The sequence below is a fragment of the Macadamia integrifolia genome, unplaced genomic scaffold (assembly GCF_013358625.1).
Source record: "Macadamia integrifolia cultivar HAES 741 unplaced genomic scaffold, SCU_Mint_v3 scaffold2936, whole genome shotgun sequence".
Lineage (NCBI taxonomy): Eukaryota > Viridiplantae > Streptophyta > Magnoliopsida > Proteales > Proteaceae > Macadamia > Macadamia integrifolia.
This window is the reverse complement of record NW_024869074.1, coordinates 17,258-38,377: the sequence shown is the minus strand read 5'-3', so window position 1 is coordinate 38,377 and position 21,120 is coordinate 17,258. Positions and strand designations below refer to the sequence as shown.

At 39.2% G+C, this 21,120-nt stretch overlaps 1 protein-coding gene and 2 long non-coding RNA genes across 3 annotated transcripts; 2 read left to right on the top strand and 1 right to left on the bottom strand.

Annotated features, from left to right (window-relative positions):
* The first annotated feature begins 3,402 nt into the window (after positions 1-3,402).
* Positions 3,403-5,065, top strand: LOC122067490. Its single transcript, XR_006136753.1, has 2 exons — positions 3,403-3,867; positions 3,948-5,065. It is a non-coding gene; the product is annotated as an uncharacterized LOC122067490 (long non-coding RNA).
* A 9,545-nt stretch (positions 5,066-14,610) lies between these two features.
* On the top strand, positions 14,611-18,561 carry LOC122067492. The gene is made up of 2 exons (XR_006136754.1): positions 14,611-15,140; positions 18,084-18,561. It is a non-coding gene; the product is annotated as an uncharacterized LOC122067492 (long non-coding RNA).
* LOC122067491 (subtilisin-like protease SBT4.4) lies at positions 15,476-19,685 on the bottom strand. The gene is made up of 9 exons (XM_042631339.1): positions 19,483-19,685; positions 18,940-19,031; positions 18,606-18,852; positions 18,013-18,505; positions 17,211-17,308; positions 16,900-17,115; positions 16,563-16,674; positions 16,237-16,450; positions 15,476-16,155 (listed from the first exon to the last, which is right to left on the bottom strand). Exons 1-9 carry the CDS (start codon positions 19,647-19,649, stop codon positions 15,605-15,607), a joined length of 2,190 nt encoding a protein of 729 aa, XP_042487273.1. The 5' UTR covers positions 19,650-19,685; the 3' UTR covers positions 15,476-15,604.
* Positions 19,686-21,120: the final 1,435 nt, after the last annotated feature.

Sequence of the window (21,120 nt, the reverse complement as noted above, 5' to 3'; positions counted from 1 at the left end):
TTTTATGTTTATGATTTATGCAATTGAGTTGTAATTTTTAAAGTTATAGTTCTACGCTAAGATCTAGGTGACAAGATCACGACCCATGGTGCATCTTTTTTTTTTTAAGTTCAGTTTTTTTTTTTAAGATTTGTTTTCTCTCCTTGTTAGCCCATGTTTTCCCTCGGGCTAAGTAGAGAAACCTACTTGTGAGTCTCTCTAGCTTTCTCCCATTTATTTTTTTTTATTTTTATTTCAACATTTTTTCCTTTATTTATTTTTAAAATTACATGGGTTATTTATTTATTTAACTTTAATTGCGTGGCTTGCGTCTTTAAATTCTTATATGACGAATGGTTAGGACATTATTTTAGATACATATGTTTAGGATGGTAATTAGAATTAGATCACAACCATTAATCGGTTCACTTTTGCATTATTAAAAGAAATAAAAAAATAAAGTGGCTGCTCTCCATGTGTTCGACCCGTAACTACACTGATCCATACGCTTGCGGTTACATTTTAAATTCCAACATCTTTCAGGGTCAAGCTCCCAAATTGCAGCTTTAATTTTGGTGGTCAATGGAATCTCATCAAGGAGGAGCCTATCATCTTCCTCCAAGGTAGAAGGGATACACTCCAACAACTCCAAATGCTTATGTAAGGGCATGGTCTTATGAAAAGCCTCGTAAAAGCCTATCACGTATGCTTCAATCTGATCTTTATTAGAGATCACCACACCATCATCCTTTCTGAGCACCCGAATTGAATTTTTAATTCTCCTCATTTTTGCAGAAATATGGAAAAGTTTAGAGCACTTATCTCCCTGCAGCCTCCACTTGATGCGAGCTTTTTCAGCCCATAATTTCTCATAATTTTCCAACGCCTTAAGATGCCTAGTTTTTGCATCTGCTTCTAGAGCAAAAAGAATATCAGACATCCCATTCACTTCAATTTCACGTTGAACCTCCTCCAGGCCCTTGTTAGCATCTTCCAATTCCACATTAAAATTAGGGAAATTGCTTTTAGCCTAGGAACGCAACACCCCTTTCAAACTTTTAAACACAATGACAACCATAGGGGACCTCGTAATGTCATCAGCCCACGATTACCTAACAGTGGACAAGAAGTCTTCATACTCCATCTAGAATCTCTAGAATTTTAACGGGCAATTTCTAGGTCTCTCAGACACCTCAGAAACCACCAAAATTGGAGCTACCCTTTGGAGCACAAACTGATGCACTTCTTGAAAATTGGATATCCAAGCATCATTGTAGAAACTACGGTCCAGCACTGCAGCAACATTCCCTCTTCTTCTATTGTTGGACTAAGTAAATTTTTGACTTTGTGAGGGGATTCGCATCATTGAGCACACATCCACCATTGCCCCGAAATCCGCCGATCCCTGATTAAAAGCCCCTAGACCTCTCTTTTCATGAGAAAATAAGGTCGCATTGAAGTCCCCAACTATCATCCAAGGCACGTTAGGTCCAGGGTATGCATCCACCAACTCAGCCCACAGATCTCTCCTAACCGCTCGAAAGTAGTTTGCATGATCAACAAAGATGAAAACACTTGTCTACATCCATCGAACAATCATGGTGATCTGTTGTTTTGAAGAAGCCCAAATTGCAAGTTTAAAAATAGCCCTGCACCAAACCACCTAGAGATTTGGGGCTCTACCATCTCTATCATTATGGATAAAATCTGAATCGAACCCCCGCTTGCTGAAGAATAAAGAAGGAAAATCCTTCACCTTCATCATAGGCTCCACCACACACAGAATATCTTGGCTTTTATCCCTTAATAAATTACACAAAGCCAACCTTGCAGCGGCCTCCTTCATCCCTCTAATATTCCAAAAGAGGGCCTTCATTTAGAACTTTTTTGATATGCAATACAGTCAGACTTCCTCAGAGTCTGCCCCGTATTGTCCACCTGTTTTCCCTTCTCCTCTCTCCCAGGCCTTTTTTCAATTTCTTCGCTTTCGCAGAGAGTTCTATCAATCTGCTTCACATCATCATGAGTCACCACTACAACACCCCCTTCAATCTGCAGAGGGTTGAAGGAGGAGATAACATTATCATACCATTCCATGTGGTTGTCGATTCTTTTCTGACCCCGGTGTGAAAAGCCGCCACCCCTACCCAAGGACATCGATTTCCACCCTTTGCCTCTTCCAGTGCACCTAGCCATGACTCGAACTCTTGCTCCATTGTGAGGAACAATCCCCTCTCTGGAAACCGGATTCTCAGGACCACATTCTAACCCATCAAAGGATCCATTCATTGATCCACCATCTGGGTCCATCAACCCATCCTCTGACTCAGCGCCTTGGTCCGAATCAAGCTCCTCCCCATCGTTATCCTCTTCAACAAGCTGACTTGGTGAGATCCCAGTCCTACTTGGAAAATTCCCTTCCATATTCTCATCATCTCACAATGGAATGACAATATCAAAGCTACCATTAAAGTTGGTAGAATTTGAAAACCTTCCAAGATTGTTTGGGGCAGAATTTGAATTGGCCGATCTAATTATAGAATGTGACCCTTCCTTTGGATGGGAAGAAATCATACTCGAATTGGACACGTTCACTAGAGCACACATTCCGATCACCACCCTTCTTGGCTTAAACTGCACCAGGGATGGATCCCTCGGGGTGCTTCTCCTCCGTAGCTTCAAAAATTTTCCTATCTCTGCAGGAATGCGCCAAATGCCCCACCTTCTTGCAAAAGCCACATCTGGTCAAGCCATCCTCGTAGTGTATCACTTGTTTGAACCAGAAAACCTCATCTGTACCTGGTTGCCATCTTTCCACCTGAATTTCATCAGTCCTACTTGCTCCCACCTCAATCTCCACCTGAACACAAGCAAACAATCCCATAGCAGCAGAGCGAGTGCGCTTATCTAGTGCTAATGGTCTCCCAGCAGCCTTTGCCATGGTCAAGAGTATCTTTTGATCCCAGTACTCGAGGGGCAGATTAGGGAACCTGATCCAGACAAGCTTTTTAGTGGGGTTCTTCACATGAACGTAAAAATTAGGCTTCCATCGCTGGAACCTGATCACTTGGCCAGAAACCCTAGTGAGACTATGCCTCCACATAGTTGTCATATCTCCCTCTTTTCAAATTGGAAAAGTATGTATTCTTTTCCAATAGGAGCCAATTTCACACCACCCTTCAGGTTCCAGTTTTCACGCGCCTCCTTATGAAAATCATCCATAGGAGGAGTCTGAAATTTGCTCTTCCAATCAACACAAATCTGAACGTTTGAAGTCTTTCCTCATAGGCATCTTGAGGAACAATGATTTTTTTGCCAAGCACGTTTGGCATGGCTCTCCCCACCACTGCAGAATAAGATCTCCCATAAGCACTAGGTCCTCCACCCTCTTGAAACCAAGTTGAGACTGCAAAAGCGATTCACCCTCCTCCCGTGCCAAGGTGGGCTTAAAAAAATCCGTGATCAGAGCTTGTCTACCTCGATCGGGAGGCCAGCCCCCTTTTGGGTCATGACTGGCATCAAGTGACCTTAGTCGCCTCCCCAGAGTTTCTCTCCCCTCCCATTCTTTTCCCAGAAGATGTCCCTCAGAAGGAAGGAAATATCCTCATCAACTCCTTCAGAATTAAAGATGTCTTCATAAAAAACAGCAACCTCCTTGTAGATTTTTCCTCCGAATTAGTCCGTTATCCATTCTATTTCTTCAGTCTTAGAATACGATTATGCTTTCTCCGCTGAAGGGTAGATGCATGAAAGAAAGTGGTATTTTGGTCACCTCCATTAAGTCAAGCCATGCGCGATTTCTGACCAAAAACTCCTCCTCGCAGGCAAGGGCAGTATCCAACTCTCAAGCAATTTCGTTTTCCAGAACTTGGGTGTTTGATCCTGGAGGTAAGCCCTAGAGCCGCGCGAGCTCCTTCTTCAGGTCTTTAATTCATTTTTGGAGATGACCGAACTGCTCTGAATTCCAGGTTTCCAGAGCATCCCTGCAAGAAGCTAACTTGATGTGGAGAAGAGCGACTGGAGGAGCCAGGTGATTCTCTGACCAAGAGGATTCTACAACTGAAGAGCAAGGTGGGTCATGAAGCCACATAGACTGGAATCTAAAGGGGCGAGGGCCGCTACTAACCTTTGCATCGGCATCCAAGACAAGGGGGGAATGGTCAGTGCCAATGGCAGCACACACGAAGACTGCCGCTTCAGGGAATTGGCGATTCCAGGGGATATTAGAGAAGGATCTGTCGAGCCTAATTCAAATATTAGCAAGGCCGAAACGCTTGTTAATCCAAGTAAAAACAAGTCCCTGGGACCCTAAATTAGAGAGGGAGCAAGTGTCGACCATATTTCAGAATCGGGCAATATCCCTACCCCCTTTGCAGTTACCTCCGGCTTTCTCCCGCCAGTCCAAAAGGGAATTAAAGTCCCCCATATAGATCCAACCATTAGATCTGGATTGGCTTAATTGTATCAGGACGTCCCAACCTTTTGACTTGACGCTGAGATGCAACTGGGTCGCCACAAACACATAAAAGGTGGAAAAGATCAACATGGGGCGCCGAAATCCAGTAATCAATGATATGCTTATCAGAGAACCTAACATCGACAGAGCCAACTGGGTTAACCGTAAAGAAATTTGTCATTTGAAGATGACGCTGAAGCTTTGAAATTGGCCTGCTATTAGCTCTGGTCTCCATAAGGAAAACGAAATCCAAGGCTTCACTCTTAGAGAGATTTTTAAGTGCCTGAACTGTCAGGGGTCTCCCCAGTCCCCTGCAGTTCCAGCTTAGTAGCTTCATCTTTGCCTGTGGAGCTGGCCCGCAGCCTCCACGGGGACCATCGCTAAAAAATGTTCCTCCATATCTTCGTTTTCTGATTGAGCCGATTGAGATGAGCCTGTATAGCGTCTTCTTCTCTTCGCTCTTAGTCATCTTTTACTGTAATTCTAAAGATTGGGTTTTCTGAAATTAAGCTTGAGTTCATCTTTTTCTTGAATTTCAGAGATTGGATCTTCTGAAATTACGCTTTGTACACCTTTATTTGTATTAAGGCCACCCCTGCATCGGTGCTTATAGGAACGGGACTCTTGTTATATTGATCACCCAACCATCAACTGATTTAATTATGCAAGTCTTTTTCTATTCAATTTTTTTCTTCTAATTTTGAGGAATATTATAGTTTCTCAAGTTTTCATTGGTTCCCATTTCTCTGCTTGAAGATATTTTGATAATCTTCTGAGAATGCCAATTTTTTTATCTAAGTGTGTGGTTTGTATTAGAATAGAGCAAGAGTATTTGGAAGGTGAGTCTCCAAGTGTGGCAAAACTTTTTTCTTAGGCACCATACATTGAATTGAATATTGTACAATTAATTTGAATGTAGCCACCGATTGGTCAAGAGACTAGGACTTTGCTTTGTGCATTCAAGAGACTAGGCATTTGCTTTGTGCATTCTTCCTACCTTATGTATCAGCTTCTATTGTGTCCTTTACTGATATGAGAGAGAGAGAGATCCCCAAGAAACTTTCTGCAGGCATGGAGGCTAGAACAATGGGTTAATTCTTGAACCAGTCTATTATGTTTCTCAAAATTAACACCACCCTTTGGACATGATGATCATAACTAGTTGTGACTATATTGATATTTGTTTGTGCTCTATTGGTTGATTTCCATTTGCTACTTTAAGCTTTTGTTAATCATTTCAAGAAACTTAATCCATAGCAACTTGTCTGTCTGTGTTCTAAGATCTGGCAATGCATGACAGGTTAAGCATATTCCCCAGCAACATTGTGAGGGTAGCGGCCGAAAAAAGGCCTCTCTCCTCTCTTTCTCTTTCTTAGATAAGGGTGTGTCATGTGTGCTTACCTGCTAGCCCTACACTGCCGTACCACCGCTCAGAGACATGGAGGCCTATTTCATAGGGGTGTAAAAGTTGTCATTGAGACAGGGATTTGATAATGGTCCAATATGGGGGATTGGGATCATGTAAAAGGATTTGGAGTCGCCACCTAGGATTATGGGCCTAGGACCCAAGGGTGTACCTAATTCTTAAGAAAAGGGCCCAAAAGTTGGTCTGGTCCAAAGATTTAGGATACGTGTCAGGTTGTAGAATTGGGAAGGTGTTAGGCACCCAATTCACCCGGTTCAACCGACCTTCCTACTAGATGCTTAAGAACGAATATTTTTCACAATTATTCTTATTCTGCATGCATGGCTAAGTCATCACACATTTATACATTGACTGAATTTAAATGATTATGTACATTAAAACAAGGTCAATATATAATCTACATTATGCTAATTTGGGTGAGAAATAATACCTGAGCTTGACCCCTGTTTTGGGTCAAGAGGGATAGATCCCTGATTAGTGCTGTCATGAATTTTCTTATAGATTTTCATGGCTTAGGGGAAGATGGTCTTGACCTCCAACTTCCTTCGTCAAGAGATACTGATTGTGGTAATATTCGGGCAGAGTTCCGGTGAGGAACGGTTACTTTCGGGCTTAGACTGAGGTGTCCATGCAGAAGAGCTTCCACTAGGGATGGGCTACTTCCAGATTTTGGTTGAGGTGGCACTCCGACAAAGCTTCTGTTAGGGATAGGATATGGGAGGGCTAGGCTAAGGTGTCAATTTGGTAGGGCTTCTACTAGGGATGGGCTACTTCCGGATTTTGGCTGAGGTGGCATTCCGACAGAACTTCCACTAGGAATGGGCTAAACTCAAATGATTGACGAAATTCGAAGGCCCGAAGAACATTTTGATGATCCGAAGAACACTTCCGATCTTGAAGATCTCTCCGAAGACTTGAAGAACCTCAAAGAGGGAGGGGAGACTTAGGTAAAGTTTCTCCTACAAAATATTCACTCAAAAGGAAAGTAGATGATTGAAGAACTTCGAAGGCCTAAAGAACACTTCAGATCTTATGAATATCTCTCCGAAGACTTGAAGAACCTCAAGAGGGGTGGGGAGAGCTTCTCTATAAAGGGGTGCTCACTAGGAGGCTTGAGTGTGAAAAACCAAATGTAGGGGGGTATTTATAGATTTTTTAAATCAATGGGGAGGAAAGAGGAATTTTCTTAGCCAATGGAGTTAAAAAGTGTTTTTTCTAAACCAATGGGGAAACAAAATGAATATTTGGACCAATGGGGTGAAGGGTGATTTTCTTGGGCCAATCAGGTGTAAAGATACTTTTTTGGGTCAATGAGATGAAAATATGCATTTTTGGGCCAATGGGAGGTTACGGTGTAGGCTACGCTAGCGGGGTAGTTCAAAGTGCAAAAATGGGTGAAGAGAAAATCTCTTCACAATTTATGCCATCAGAGTGAAGATTTCGACGATCGACGGAAGCAATGGGGCTGGGCAAGGGTGCACAAGGCAAGGAGGGGCATGTGAGACAGGGGTGTTGAGTAGACATGGGTGCGTGAGGCAGGCAGGGGGGCGCACGAAGTAGGCAGGGGTGTGAGCAAGGCCGCGGGGGCACGCAAGGCAGCAGGGGCATAGGCAAGGCCGCGGAGGCGCATGCAAGGCAGCAGGGATACAGGCAGGGCCGCGGGGATAGCGAGGGTGTAGGCAACAACATGGGTCCATGAGCAAGGCTACGGGGTGCACACAAGGTAGCGGGGGAGCGGGGCCGCGGGGGCACGTGCAAGGCAGGGTAGCAGGGGCACGCGCTGTTGCAATGGCGAGGACAAGGCCGTGGGGGCAAGCACAAGGTAGTGGGGACACAAGCAGGGCCGTGGGGGCATGCAAGGCAGCAGGGGTGCGGGAGGCATGCACAAGGTAGCGGGAGCGCGCAAGCAACGAGGCAGCGGGGCGTGCTCGAGGCAGGTAGGGCATGCATAAGGTAGCGGGGCACATGTAAGGCAGCGGGGCATGCGCAACAGGCAGGGCATGCTCAAGGCAGCACATTGCGCAAGGTAGCGAGGCATGCGTGAGATGTGATTTTTCCGAGAATGATTACGGAAGTTTCGACAGTCTAATTTTAACATACTATATATCGTTGGAATCAGGATTTCGAGCACTATCCATCCGTATGATCACTTTGGACCGGATTCCTTCGTATGTAAGAAGTCATAATTTGACACTTCTTTTCTTTTACATGAGATTTCTGGGATTCTTGGGTGGTGAGTTACCTCAGTCAACCATCATCTTGTTGATCGGAAGCAAGAGGTCGCGTCCACGATCCATAAGTCATCATAGCCGGGGGAGGGTGACAAAATTGGGTGTCTATAAACACCAATGACTTTCTTTTGTATCCATGTGCTTCTGCTTGAGCTTGTCTGTTCTTCTCTTTCTTCTTATTTATTGTATAATTCTGTGATGATCTTAACTTTAGCCTCTTAGCTAGGTGCACTTTGTTTATTAATGTGATATGCTTTTTAATTAATAATATAAATGTTTGAATTAATTAGTCACAATTATGAAGGTTGGACATCCTTATGGTTCTTTCTAGGTTAAAGTGATTACAAGTAAGATAAGAATGATGGATACACAAGAGAAATCATCCAATCTATCATAGGGCAAAGAAATTGCTATGAATAAGAATGCTAGTAAAAAACGAAAAATGGAGGTTGGAAAGGAAATCATCAAAGGGCCAGCAAATTGGACAGATGATCAAAAAAATACATTTTATTGACATCTTATTGGAGCAAGTGCGTAAAGGGGCTAGAATAAACAATAGTTTTAGTAGGGATGGTTGGGATATCATTTTAAAGCAGTTTAATGAGTCAAAGCATTGTAATTATAATATGCAAGAAATTAAGAACTGTTATAGGGCCTTGGGAAGGGCATGGATTACATGGAAAGTATTATTGGAAAATAACAGTGGATGGGGATGGTGTCACCTGCCATAGAAAGTCAACCCACCAACGAAAGAACATTGGGACGACTTCAAAGCGGTAATAGTTAACTTTCTGCTAAGTTTTAAAATATTTTATGGTTTATAATTATCATGTCAATGTATTGAAAAAGTGGATTTATTATATTGACAGAAGCATAAGCAAACCGTACAATTTTTTAAGGGTCCACTAAAGTTTAGGAGGAATTAGATGAACTTTTTTAGGGACCTAGTGTTAATGGAAAGGATGCTAGGTGTCCAAATGAAGATGCAAAGAGTACTGCCCGTGAAGTTTTAGAAACAAAATTCATTTAAGATATTGCGGAATCACAACCTAAAAGAAGAGTGTCAAAATCAACCACAATGAATACATTGGATAATGATGATGATGATGACTCTATACCTGAGGAGATATCTAGTGGAACAAAGAAGCAAAAACTTGATTCTAATTTAGGGAAACTAAAGCAAAGAAATGTAACTCGTGTACCCCAATTTGAAGCTATGACTATCTTGTCCTCCTTGGGAGAAATGGAAAAGATCTAAATCAATGCTTTAACTACTGCTTCGAGTGCAAGTGGATCTGTGTCTGATGCTCTGAAGATATTAGATGAAATGGAGGACCTACCTATGGGGAGTGATATGCACGTGGATGCCATGATGCTGTTGGAGGATCCCACAAAGAGAGATTTTTTTCTGAAAATGAATCATTCTATTCACTTTGCTTGGTTACAAAAAAATACTTGGGCAAAAGGGGCAAGGCCCGAGTATCTAAATATGTTTTTTGGTTATTTTCTATGTGATTGAACTAGTATGGTATATTGGTTGATAGGATTATTAGGTTGGATAGTTTTGAAATGGAAAAAACAACTGTTAATTGTAATGACTTTTTTTTTTGGATGAAGACCCGTTGATTATAGTTGGATGGTGACACTTTATGATCAAGAATTAGAAGATATTGTGATTAAATGATTACTTAATGCAATTAAATGTGAACTTGATCTTATGTGCTTCTATTTTTTTATTGTTTTGTTTCACATTATCTATTGGTCATTCATTAAATAAATATTGAAATGTTATTTGGGCAGATGATGACACTTTATGATCAATAATTAGAATCCATTGAGGATGCTATGTTATTTATTAGTAAAGTGGTCTTGACAGAAAGTATCTTGGGTGAAGAAGAACAAGAGGATGAAGCAACTCCTCAAATTGAGAGAAAACGAGTTCATACATGTCCATTTATAGGACGTATTTGGATTTTGGGGATATTATATCATAATACACATCCTAGAAGAGTACACAGGCTTTTTCGGATGTCTCAAGATCACTTTATAAGGTTAGTAGATGCATTGAAGGAAAGGAGTTAGTAAAAGATACAAATAATATCACCGTAGAGGAGGAATTGGCAATGAGTATTATGATCATCCCTCATCCTCCAGAAGGTAATTATTTAATTAATATTTGATTTATTAAATATTTGATTGTTATTTTTTTGGTAAATATTCATAATTATGAATTGTGTGTATTTATAAGAAAGTATTAACTTGTCGATCTCGGATTTTCAAATGTCCTCAAATACCTTGCCCCATTCAAAAATGTGCATTACCATAAACAAGATTATATAACCACAGAAGACCATAAGGGCTAAAGAACAGTTTAATCATACTCATTCTTCATTAAGGAGTATAATTGAGAGATGTTTTGGTGTATTGAAGAAACGGTTTCCCATTCTCAAGACCATGCCTCCATATCAGTTTAAGACACAAGTTGAAATGGTAATTGCCTATGTAGCCATACACAATTTTATTAGAAAGCAACAAACAAATGATTGTTTGTTTGACAAGTATGATTGTGAAGACTTAAGTATCATTGATAATAACCATGACAATGAGGAAAATACAAAGGGTTCCGGCTTTTGTCCTTAGTTACTATGCAGCAAGCCAGCAACAATGTGCATGGGGACAAGTTAGACAAAATATTGCTGAAATGATGGAAGAAGATGCAATAGGTTGATGAGGACCTATGTATTTATGACTTGTTTATTTTTTCTACTTGTATGAATTTAAAAATAATTTGTCGGATTTGTTGCAGGCATGGCGATTAGGAGACATAGGCATCGTCGTCTAGACTAACTATACGGAGGTGGTGAATTTGTTTAAGGAGGATCAAAGTACCTGGACAAGTGAGATTGTTTTTTGTTTTTTTAGATTTGAAATATTTTAGTAGATGTTTTGTAATTTTTAATCTGGTGAAACAATGTCGTGATCAAGTGGTATTGGTGAATTAGTTAGCTACTAAATGAATGGATCTGTAATCAACTTCTAACTTCCCGACCCTCCTCCTTGTAGTTTTCCAATGAATTTCCTTTTCTATGTTAAAAAAAAAAATTATAGGCTTTGTTGAGATGGAAGACCCATTTAATCATTGACATTTCTTACGTGATAAAATATAAAGCTCTTGAAAATTGTTGTCTATTGCTAAATCATAAGAATCAAATCCCATTTTTACATAGGGTATTGAGTTGGGTCCAACAATTAAAGAGTAGAGAAGAAGTGACAAGTAAAAAGGAATTTAAAAAAAATAATAGGTTAAGAATTAAAAAATAATAATAATAATAATAGGCCAAATAGGCGAAGAATGGATTTTTAAGAATGAGAATATAAATATTATACCAAACACAATTCTCATTCTAAAATCAAGAATGCATTCTAACTTAAAGGTGTTCCAAATGACGTTCTCATTCTAAGTTGAGAATGCATTCTCCATTTTGGGAATGCATTCAAAGAATGCATTGCAAGAATGCGAACCAAACACATCCCTAGAATTCTTTTGTAACTCTTATGGAGTTAGATAGACTTTTTCCAGCTAACCCTTGATCATAAGAACTGCAGAATGGGCAGGTCAAACTGGCAAAGCGGATGAGTTAGTTGACCTACGACCACCGTTGCCTTGACTCGGTTAGGGGCACAACAAGAAAACCCTTACCCAGGGTGGTCGTAGATCACAAATGTGCAAAATAAATCATAGGTTGTGACATAGGGAATGGCCTTGTCCTATGCACAAGGCTCAAATGTTGAGGGAAAACCCATTGAAGAAAATGAAAAATGATCCAAGGAGGTTGATGTAGGGAATGGTAGGGAGATGAAATCTTGGGTTGATCACAGGATGCAAAGTGTGTTCAACTAGCATTGGCATTGTAGATTGAAGATTTGGAGGAGCATAGATGTAAAGTGTGTTTACTTGGAACAAATTCGGGAAATTCTGGGGAACACATGATGTAAAGCATGCTCGACTGGAATAAATTCTAGACTTTGGTGGAACACATGGTGCAAGGCGTGTTTGACTGGTACTAATTCTTTTGAATAGAGACGTGGAGGAATATAAGGTGCAAAGCATATTCGACCGAAGATGATTCCTTTGAGTACTGAGGATGGCCAAGATGTTCTTAGTTGGGGTCTCCACCCAAAGGCCATTTTTTTTGTCAAGTCTGCCTGTAGGTTGGGCTACCAACTCTCTCCTTCTTCTTCAGTTGCACAAGAAGTAAAGCCACTCCAAAAGTTGTTTGGAAGATCCTTTGGGCCCCTAAGGCCCCCCTTGAATTTTGCACTTTATTTGGAAGGCTTGCTTGAATGGTATTGGGACCCTCTCAAACCTTAAGCAAAGGAAGATTGTGGTTTCAGAGTCTTGCCCTTGTTGTGTGGTAATGATAGTGAGACAGTTGAGCATGCCATACTTTATTGTTCCTTTGCCCAGTAGGCCTGGTTTGCTTCTTATGCTTCTTTGCGACCCCTATCACACTCACAATGAGGTCTTGCAAAGTGGATTGTTAATTGGGGTAAGCATCCTAGCTTGACCAAGAGAGAGCAAAATGAATGCTTTATCACCCATGCAGTTATTCTTTGGGAGATCTGGAAGAGAAGAAATGCTACTGCCTTTCGGTGTTTCCTGCAGCCCTTCTTCACCTGGCTCAATATGGTTCATCGTTTGGTTACAGAGGCCCTTGTAGTTCTTGCTTCTACCCCCCTTCTACTTCCCCCCAGGCATCAACAGTCTTTTACGCCTATCTCGGCATCCTTCTCCATTTACTCGAACGCTTTCTTTTCCATAAGGCCTCGGGCAATGGGATTGGGAGTTCTAGTTCTTGATTCTGGTGGGCACTTCTATATGGTGACTACTAACCATGGCTTCCCTTCCTCTCCTTTGGTGGTGGAAGCCTTGGCTCTTTGGCTGGGTCTCAAGGTCCCTGTTGCTGAGGGCCTTCGATGGGTGTCCTTCTTGGACTATCAAGGATTGATTCATTGCCTCCTTGATGAGTCCTACCCGCCTCCAGTTGAAGCTTTAGCTATTGTGAAGGATATTAGAGGTCTTCTTCAGTCCCTTGAGGCTTTTGCTTGTTGCTTTATTAATAGAAATGAGAATGTTCATGCCCATGCTATTTCTAAATGGGCCTTTCTCTACCCTTGTTTGGGTATGTGGAGACACTCCTTTCCAAGTGACCTCCTTAGCATTGTACTTCCTTTTTGCCCAATGTGGTTAATTAATCCCCTCCTTGGGGGTCTTTCACGCCAAAAAAAAAAAAAAGAAAAAAAGGAAAAAAAAAAGGATAGTTATTCTGGAATTCTGGTAGAACATAGTGTGTAAAGTGTCTTTGATGGGAATAGACTTTGAAAACAACACATGATGTAAAGGGTGTTTGAATGGGTTCCCTAGCGAGCACCCATCAGTATTTAGCTTAATCTAGTTTTGAGGGGGGAGACACCATCGAATTTCAAAAATTTCTCCTTGCTTGCCAATTACACGGGGAATTCCCACTCTTCTAGATTGAGTGTGACTCTGTTGCTGTGGTGTTTTTAATCTCCAAATGGCTAGTGCCATGGTTTATTCAGCAGAGATGGAGGGGCGTTCTTTCTTATTTGGACTCAATTTCTTGGAAAGTGACTCATTGCTACAGCGAAGCAAATGTGATAGCTGACTTCTTAGCGAAAACAGCAGCAAAATTTGAAACTAGTTTTCCTATTGAGGCCTGGCCCCTTCTCACTTCTAGGGAGCTGGAATTGAATGCGGCCCAACGGCCAAGATTCCGATTCACTTAGTTATTTTTTTATGGAATTTCTGGGTTGTTAGTCTAAGGTCTGATGCCCTCTCCTGCTAATGGCAATGCCGAAGGTGGGGTTGATTTCACTTCCTTAGTTTAAGTCTTGTAGTGTATATCCTACCTCTTTTATATTCTTTCTCTTTATTAATTCAATGATCTTTAGCGAAAAAAAAAGGGTGTTTGAATGGGACAGATTTGGAGGTTTGGAGGAACACATGATGTAAAGCATCTTCAATTAGAACAAGTTTTGAAAGTTCGATTGAACACATGATGTATAGGTTGTTCTATCAAAACAAATTCTGGAGGTCAGTAGGAACATATGATATAAAGAGTGTTCAACCAGAACAAATTTTGGAAATTCAATGGAACATAAAGTATAAAGCATGTTCAATCAGAACAGATTGTACAGGAGATGTAATTTCAAATGCTTAGGGAAACACAATCCTATGCAAATGAGGGGAAGATATGCAAAGGAAAAAAAATATCTTATACAAAATTAAAATGCTTAGCAGAGATTCTTCGTTTTCTTGTTTTCACATTTGTACAACACATATTCTTTACAAATAATTTGTACTGTATATTCAAACATGATATTATTAAAAAGTTTGGAATGCTTAGTCTTCTTCTTCATTTTATAATCTTTTACACTTACATGGGAAAAAATCAAGTCAATTTCAAAACTAGAGGTGAAAAACCAAGCTATTTTTGTTGGTTAATGTGGCCCACATTACCACATCTACACAACTATCAATTGTGAAATTTCAAATAATAGAAACACTGTTTGGTATGCATTTTCATTCCCATTTTAAGTGCCTAGAATGGGCTACTGCATGGTCTCATTCTGGAATGCGCCAAAAAGCCCATTTTGAGTTATCATTCTTGTAAAAAGTGGGCCTCTTCAAAGTTCAAACCTCTTAGCATACACAGTTGAGTTGCAGTTGGCATCACCCAACCTCTTAGCCTTCGACACCAGCAACTATTCTGAAATCCAGATTAGCTCATCCACCTCTCAAGGAAACGAGGAATCAAGGCAGACCTTGCACTAGTTGTGATGAAGAATCTTGCTCTCATCACGGCAATGTGTAAAAAGAACAAGCTCAAGATGACGAGCTTTAGGCTCCTCTAATGTGGCAGTGTGGGAGAACCTCCGCTGTTGAAAGGTGGCCACCTGCCAATGTGGAGGAAGCATGTGGATCTGCAATACCGTTGATTCCATTACGTCTAGATGGAAGATGCAGGTAATCATCTCGTTTCTTCATTTATTCTAAGACGGATATCATTGCATCTCTATTTTTTGTTATCATTTATGTGGTTGATCGAGTCAGTGACATACTTTGGGCTGTAAATTAGTTTTATTTTTAATAAAAAAATCACACCCATGAGGTGTTCGATGAAATTCCTGAACATCAAAAAATCAATAACGTATTTTCGCCAAATATACATCCAAACAGTGTGCATTCTCAGAATGGGAATGCATACCAAACACACCCTAAATGTAAAGCCATAGTTTATGAACACTGGAGCAACATAAAATTTATAAAAGAGACGATATGGTTTAGACATAATACTCAGAATGATAATTAAACTAAAAATTGCAACATGAATTAATAGATATTGAATTTTATTATCTAAAGCACATTCCACTTGCCATCTGTAGTGATTTTATATGCTTCTATCATGAATCAAAACTTTATACAAATAACTATATAGAAGCACCGGAAAATGAGTGCACAACAATCGGACTTCTCACACTATGAGTGCCATCGGACCACTCCAGTGATGCAGATGCCATAGACGTCTTTGGGTCTAATTTACTTCCAGATACAGTCACTACAAATGATTTATCCTCATTCAATGATTTGAAAGAGAGAACACTAGGCTCAACACTGATTTTAATGTCAGAATGGGAAGTGATGACTGATGTTTTGTATGTGGAGTTTGCTGAACCAACATTCTTAACTGTCCTCGTAAAATTAATTGCAAAAGGCTTATCTTGTTGTTGAAGATAAGCTGTCATTGATGGATAATTGAGATCCAATGGCGTTCCTTTAGTGCCTTGGGGACAACTGCTGTTGTCTCCTGATATAATTCTAACCCTCTTGGTATCCCAGCCTATATTGCAGAGGAATTTGATGTAGTCATCATTTAGGATTTCGTATACCAGACCAGGATTTATAGCTTTCACTGGATTGATATGGCCAGCACCGTAAGCAAATTCAGCATCCGGGTTCCTGGTGGCATTCATTGGCCAAGCTATAGATTGAAAAAGAAAATAAGATTGGATTAAAATGAAAGCAAATAATTTTACAGGCATAGATTGAAGGAGGGTATTACCAGTGGTCATGAGTGCAGATTTGATGGCAGAAGGTGACCAATTGGGATGAAAAGATTTAACATAAGCGGCGGCACCGGTAGCATGAGGACATGACATGGAGGTCCCAGATAATATACTGTACTTCGCTTTCCTTACATCAGTAGGAGTATTTGACGGTGAACGTAGAGGTGAAAATGCAGCCAAGATATCTACTCCTGGGGCGCTTATATCTGGCTGTAATATTTTTTGCGAAGACCATGTGACAAGAAAGATAAAGACAAAATAAATGAAGGGAAAATATATGTTTTTTGTTTTGGGGTGGAGAGAAAGAGAGAGAGAGAGAAACCTTGAGAATATCTGGTGTAACCCCATTTGGTCCACGGGAAGAGAATGAAGCAACAGTTGGGGCAGATGAATCATTTTCTGCCTCACTCTTCAAGATGTTTGCTGTAGGGTTTCTGTAGAATAGAAGTTTGAAATATTGAATGATATCATGCACTTTAAGAGTATAAAATTAGTGCAAAGACAAATTAATCTACAATATTATTAGAAAATAGCCCTAAAAAAATTTCCAATGAAATATGATGATGATGTATAGAACATTGAATTCATTCTCAGCTTCTTCAGCATCATGAAACAACCACCAATATATTGATCAGTTGAAGCTCAATGGTTAAACTTACTTTGTGGAATTTATGTAAGACTTGACCTGCTCTGCAGTTTGGGAGCTTAACTGTATTGCAGGTAAAGGATATATAAAAGAAAAGTCATATCCATCAGCTGTCATTACTGTCCCTAGAGCACCAGCTTGCTGTGCTTCTTCTCCTTTAGTTGACTGATCACACAACAAAATCTTTCCCTTCACCAAACCACTATCTAAGCAGAATTTGGAACAAAGTCTGAAACACAAAAGGCAATTATCTTCACTCGTAATTTGTCATGTAGTTAAGAAGATGGAAGAAGCTAGTAGTTATCGAAAAAGGCACTTCATTACCGAGCCGCTTCTTCATCACATTCTGCTGTTGCTACTTCTTTTCCATATACCAATGGATGCTTTGTTCCATTCAAAGTAAAAGAATTTATGGAATTACCCTAAAATCGAAAAAAACATACTTAATTGATGGCATTATGAACTTGGAAATGCAGTTTCTGCTGCTATATATGAACCACTAGCTGAGTAAAGCTGATGGAAGTTGTCCTCAAGCATGATTCCAATTCACAATATCTGAAGTGAATAAAAAATCTGCATAATAAGGCAATAAATCGCTCAAAAAAATTTTTTTTTAGACCAATTTACTGGTGCTGTGTTTGATATGCATGTTGGGTCGATAATGCATTCCAAGAATTCATACCAAATGTAGTCATTATTTAAAAAAAAAATCCACTATAGAATTATAATTTTATTTTCATTTTTAATGCAAGTTGACATATAGTAAAGAAAGTTCACATGGTCATCTTGGAAGATTCCCACTCTCTTGCTGGCAATGAAATGTAGCTATTATTTAAAAAAAAAAAATCCACTATAGAATTATATTCTTATTTTTATTTTTAATGCAAGTTGACATATAGTAAAGAAAATATTATTTACATTGTGATAACTAATCCAATATTAGATAGTGAGGTTAGACAAATATTGTTGGATATTAATTGAGTTTAAGATGTAGGAATTTTAAGAAAAATCCGCTCAATTGCTGCTAGTACCCTAAGTAAGAAAATCTTCTTCCCCTTCCCTAGTATAATAATAATAATAAAAAAAAAAAAAAAAAGATTAATCAAGACTGCGTAATGCTTCTTACCTTAAGGACCTTTCCATCTCCTAGGACTACTTTATCAATGATATGGCGGTCTGTATTGCTTGCCGTGACAGATAGTATCCAAGGTGCAACACTTGTGGTTGTTTGCCTATTCGGACCACTATTTCCAGCAGACTGTGATGTGAGGATGCCATTCTGCATGGCATGAAATGCCCCGATTGCTATGGTCTCTGAATCAAAGTCAATGACAGTCCTCCCTCCTAGTGAAACTGAGATGATGTCTACTCCATCCGCAATGGCATCATCAAAAGCAGCAAGGATATCACTTCCAGCGCAACCTTCTGGATTGCAAACTTTGTAAGCTGCAATCCTTGCTGATGGTACACCTCCCAGTGCATTCCCTTGGGCTACTCCATAAAAGCTCGCATTAGATACTAAGTTACCGGCAATTGTGGAGGCAGTATGTGTCCCATGTCCTTCTGTATCCCTCACTGAATTACTTTCATTAGAGTAAAATCGTGCACCAATGATCTTGCTGTAAAAGATTCATGGAAAATTGTTGAGATTAATCTATCACATCACTGCATATCATATAAATGGAACTAATAGAAATGATATCGGGCCAAGAGAATTACTTGTTGCATGTAAAATTATTGCCTCCTTTACAAACACCTTTCCATTTCTTAGGAGGAGGGCCAAATCCTTCGTCACTAAAACTTTCAGATTCTGGCCATATTCCAGTGTCAAGAACACCAACAATCACATCACTTTCAGCCTTGGGTATTCTTTTAACATCCTTGGACAAACCAATGAAGTCCCAGGACCTAGTTGTGTGAAGTTGGAGAATCCTACTAGGGAAAACAGATACTACACCTTCCTTGCCTAACATGACACCAAAGATATTATGATCATATATGTTGTCTTAAAAATGAAACATAATTTAGAAATTAAAAATATTGAGTTACTAACTGGCAAGCTTTTGTCTTTCTTGTTCATTGAGTTTCGCTGCAAATCCATTAAAACTTCTTTGATAGCTTCGCACAAAGTTGTTGGCTTTATTGCTACACAAAGAGAGTGATATCATTGATAAGAATTTTGAAATTTTATATCAGCTTATTTCAATGTAACCAATCATGGTTATATAGAATTAATCATCCTATGTGGCACATATATAAGACAAACATATTATTACATATAACACAAAAGATCATTATGACATAGACATGACTGTTACAGTATAGGGGCTGCCCCTTAGCATATGAAGTCAACATTTCCACATGGAAAAACATCATAAAAATAGTCTCATTGTTACCCACTGTGGTTATACCAAACGTGACCCATTTTACATCTGTTGATTCCTTTTGAATTCAATTATTAAAAAATTTAAAAAGATAAAGAGAACATATTTGAGAGTTGAAATAGATTGATTATCCACAGATGTAATTGAAAAAATGCAGATGGAGTGTAATAAATAAGAAAGAAGAGTGTTCTTTGACAAATAAAACTAATTACCTATCCTCAAGAACTTCCTCTAACATGCTAAGGTGCTGAGATGTAAGTGAATATTCTTCACCTTTAGAAAGTGCACCCATGTACACAATATAGACCTGCATGGCCATCAACAATATAAACATGATCAATACAATGAGATAGAACCTAGAATATGGCTTAAGAACCATTAACACAGAAACATGCAAGGATGATGAGGGAGACAGAGAGAGAGAGATTGCCTTTCTGTCTTCTCCAACAGCACCACAACTAATGCATAGTGCAACAATAAGAAGAACCAGTTGCAGCAAGGGATGAGAAAATGAAGAAGCGTGGAAGAAGTTAGCCATTGTTGTATCCTCAAGGCCTAGTATGGGGTACTAAAACACAATATATTTATAAATGGGAGGAGGAAAGAATCCTTATTAATAAATGATTTTGATTTGGTTTACTTTCCTATCAAATGTTGAAGCACATATAGAAATACAGAAAATTTCACTTGGTATGTAAAGCCTGAGTGAATCACTATGAAAGAAAAAAAACCTATGAATCTGCTCACTGCCAGCTGGAAATTTTTTCTTGAATGAAAATAGTAAGTATTAACCCTTTGTTTCTTTATTTTCTTTCTAAAATGTGTAAGAATCTTTTTCATCCTCCGATGAACAGGGCAATAGAACTTTACCTTAAAATTGAATGATTTATAAGATCCGAGTATGATTCTGCTGACTTTTCCATTTGATTCTCATAAAATTGAGTCAAACTGAAGCGATTCCTTATCGGTTTGGTTTCAGATTGAGGTAATGTGGAACGCATCGAATCTGATAGATAAGGTAACACAGGTAGGTGACAGATGACTTCTAACCTATTTTTCAATACCTTTTTGTTGACGAGAAGATAGATAAGTAGTTATATAGAAATAAATAAATAAATAAATAATTAAAAGTGAAGATAGATAAGTCATTTTTACAGATTTAAATTTAAAAAACAAAAAAACCTATCCAATTATGCCTTTCTGTTAACTTTAATATTCATTCATTGAATCATTGTCATTATTAAATGAAGGTATAATAGATAGTATGATTCATCTCTACCACTCAAATTAGGGGTGTCAATCGGTTGGTTCGATCTGACTTTGATCGGATTGAATTGATTTCGACATGAGAAGAGATGAATCTAAAACCAAACCAACAAGAAAGCCAGCATTTGGGTTCAGTTTTTCGGTTTGGATTCGATTTTAATGACTGAATATCGGGTTTGATTTACGATATATATACATATTTATGGAGAATTTATTTTTAAAATTTTTGGGCTGTTATCAGTTTGGGTTTGGTTTTGATCCGATTTTTCATGTTCGATGCCACTTTGGTCAGATTCGATACGTTTCACATTACACCAATCTGAAACCAAACCGAAATGAATCGCTTCAGTATGACTCAATTTTATGAGAATCAAATGGAAAAGTCAACTATCGGATCATAGAAATCATTCAATCTCTCTCTCTCGCACTCTTTGTTTGTTTGTGTTCACTGGTGGGCTAGAGAGGATCCGGTTTTTTTTTTTTTTTTTTTTGGATGAATGAAAATTTTTGGATGAATATTAATTGACACATTGAACTTCAAGGCAATAACATTTTATGAGTATGGGTTGAAACTAAGAGATTCA

Bases quoted from the DNA above. Each gene is read 5' to 3' on its own strand.
- LOC122067491 (XM_042631339.1), bottom strand. From the start codon at position 19,649: ATGGTTCTTAAGCCATATTCTAGGTTCTATCTCATTGTATTGATCATG. The intron at 18,506-18,605 runs GTAATTCTCTTG...AATCTTTTACAG, and splicing joins AATAATTTTACATGCAACAA to CAAGATCATTGGTGCACGAT. The intron at 17,116-17,210 runs GTAATGAAGTGC...TTTGTGTTTCAG, and splicing joins TGTGATGAAGAAGCGGCTCG to ACTTTGTTCCAAATTCTGCT.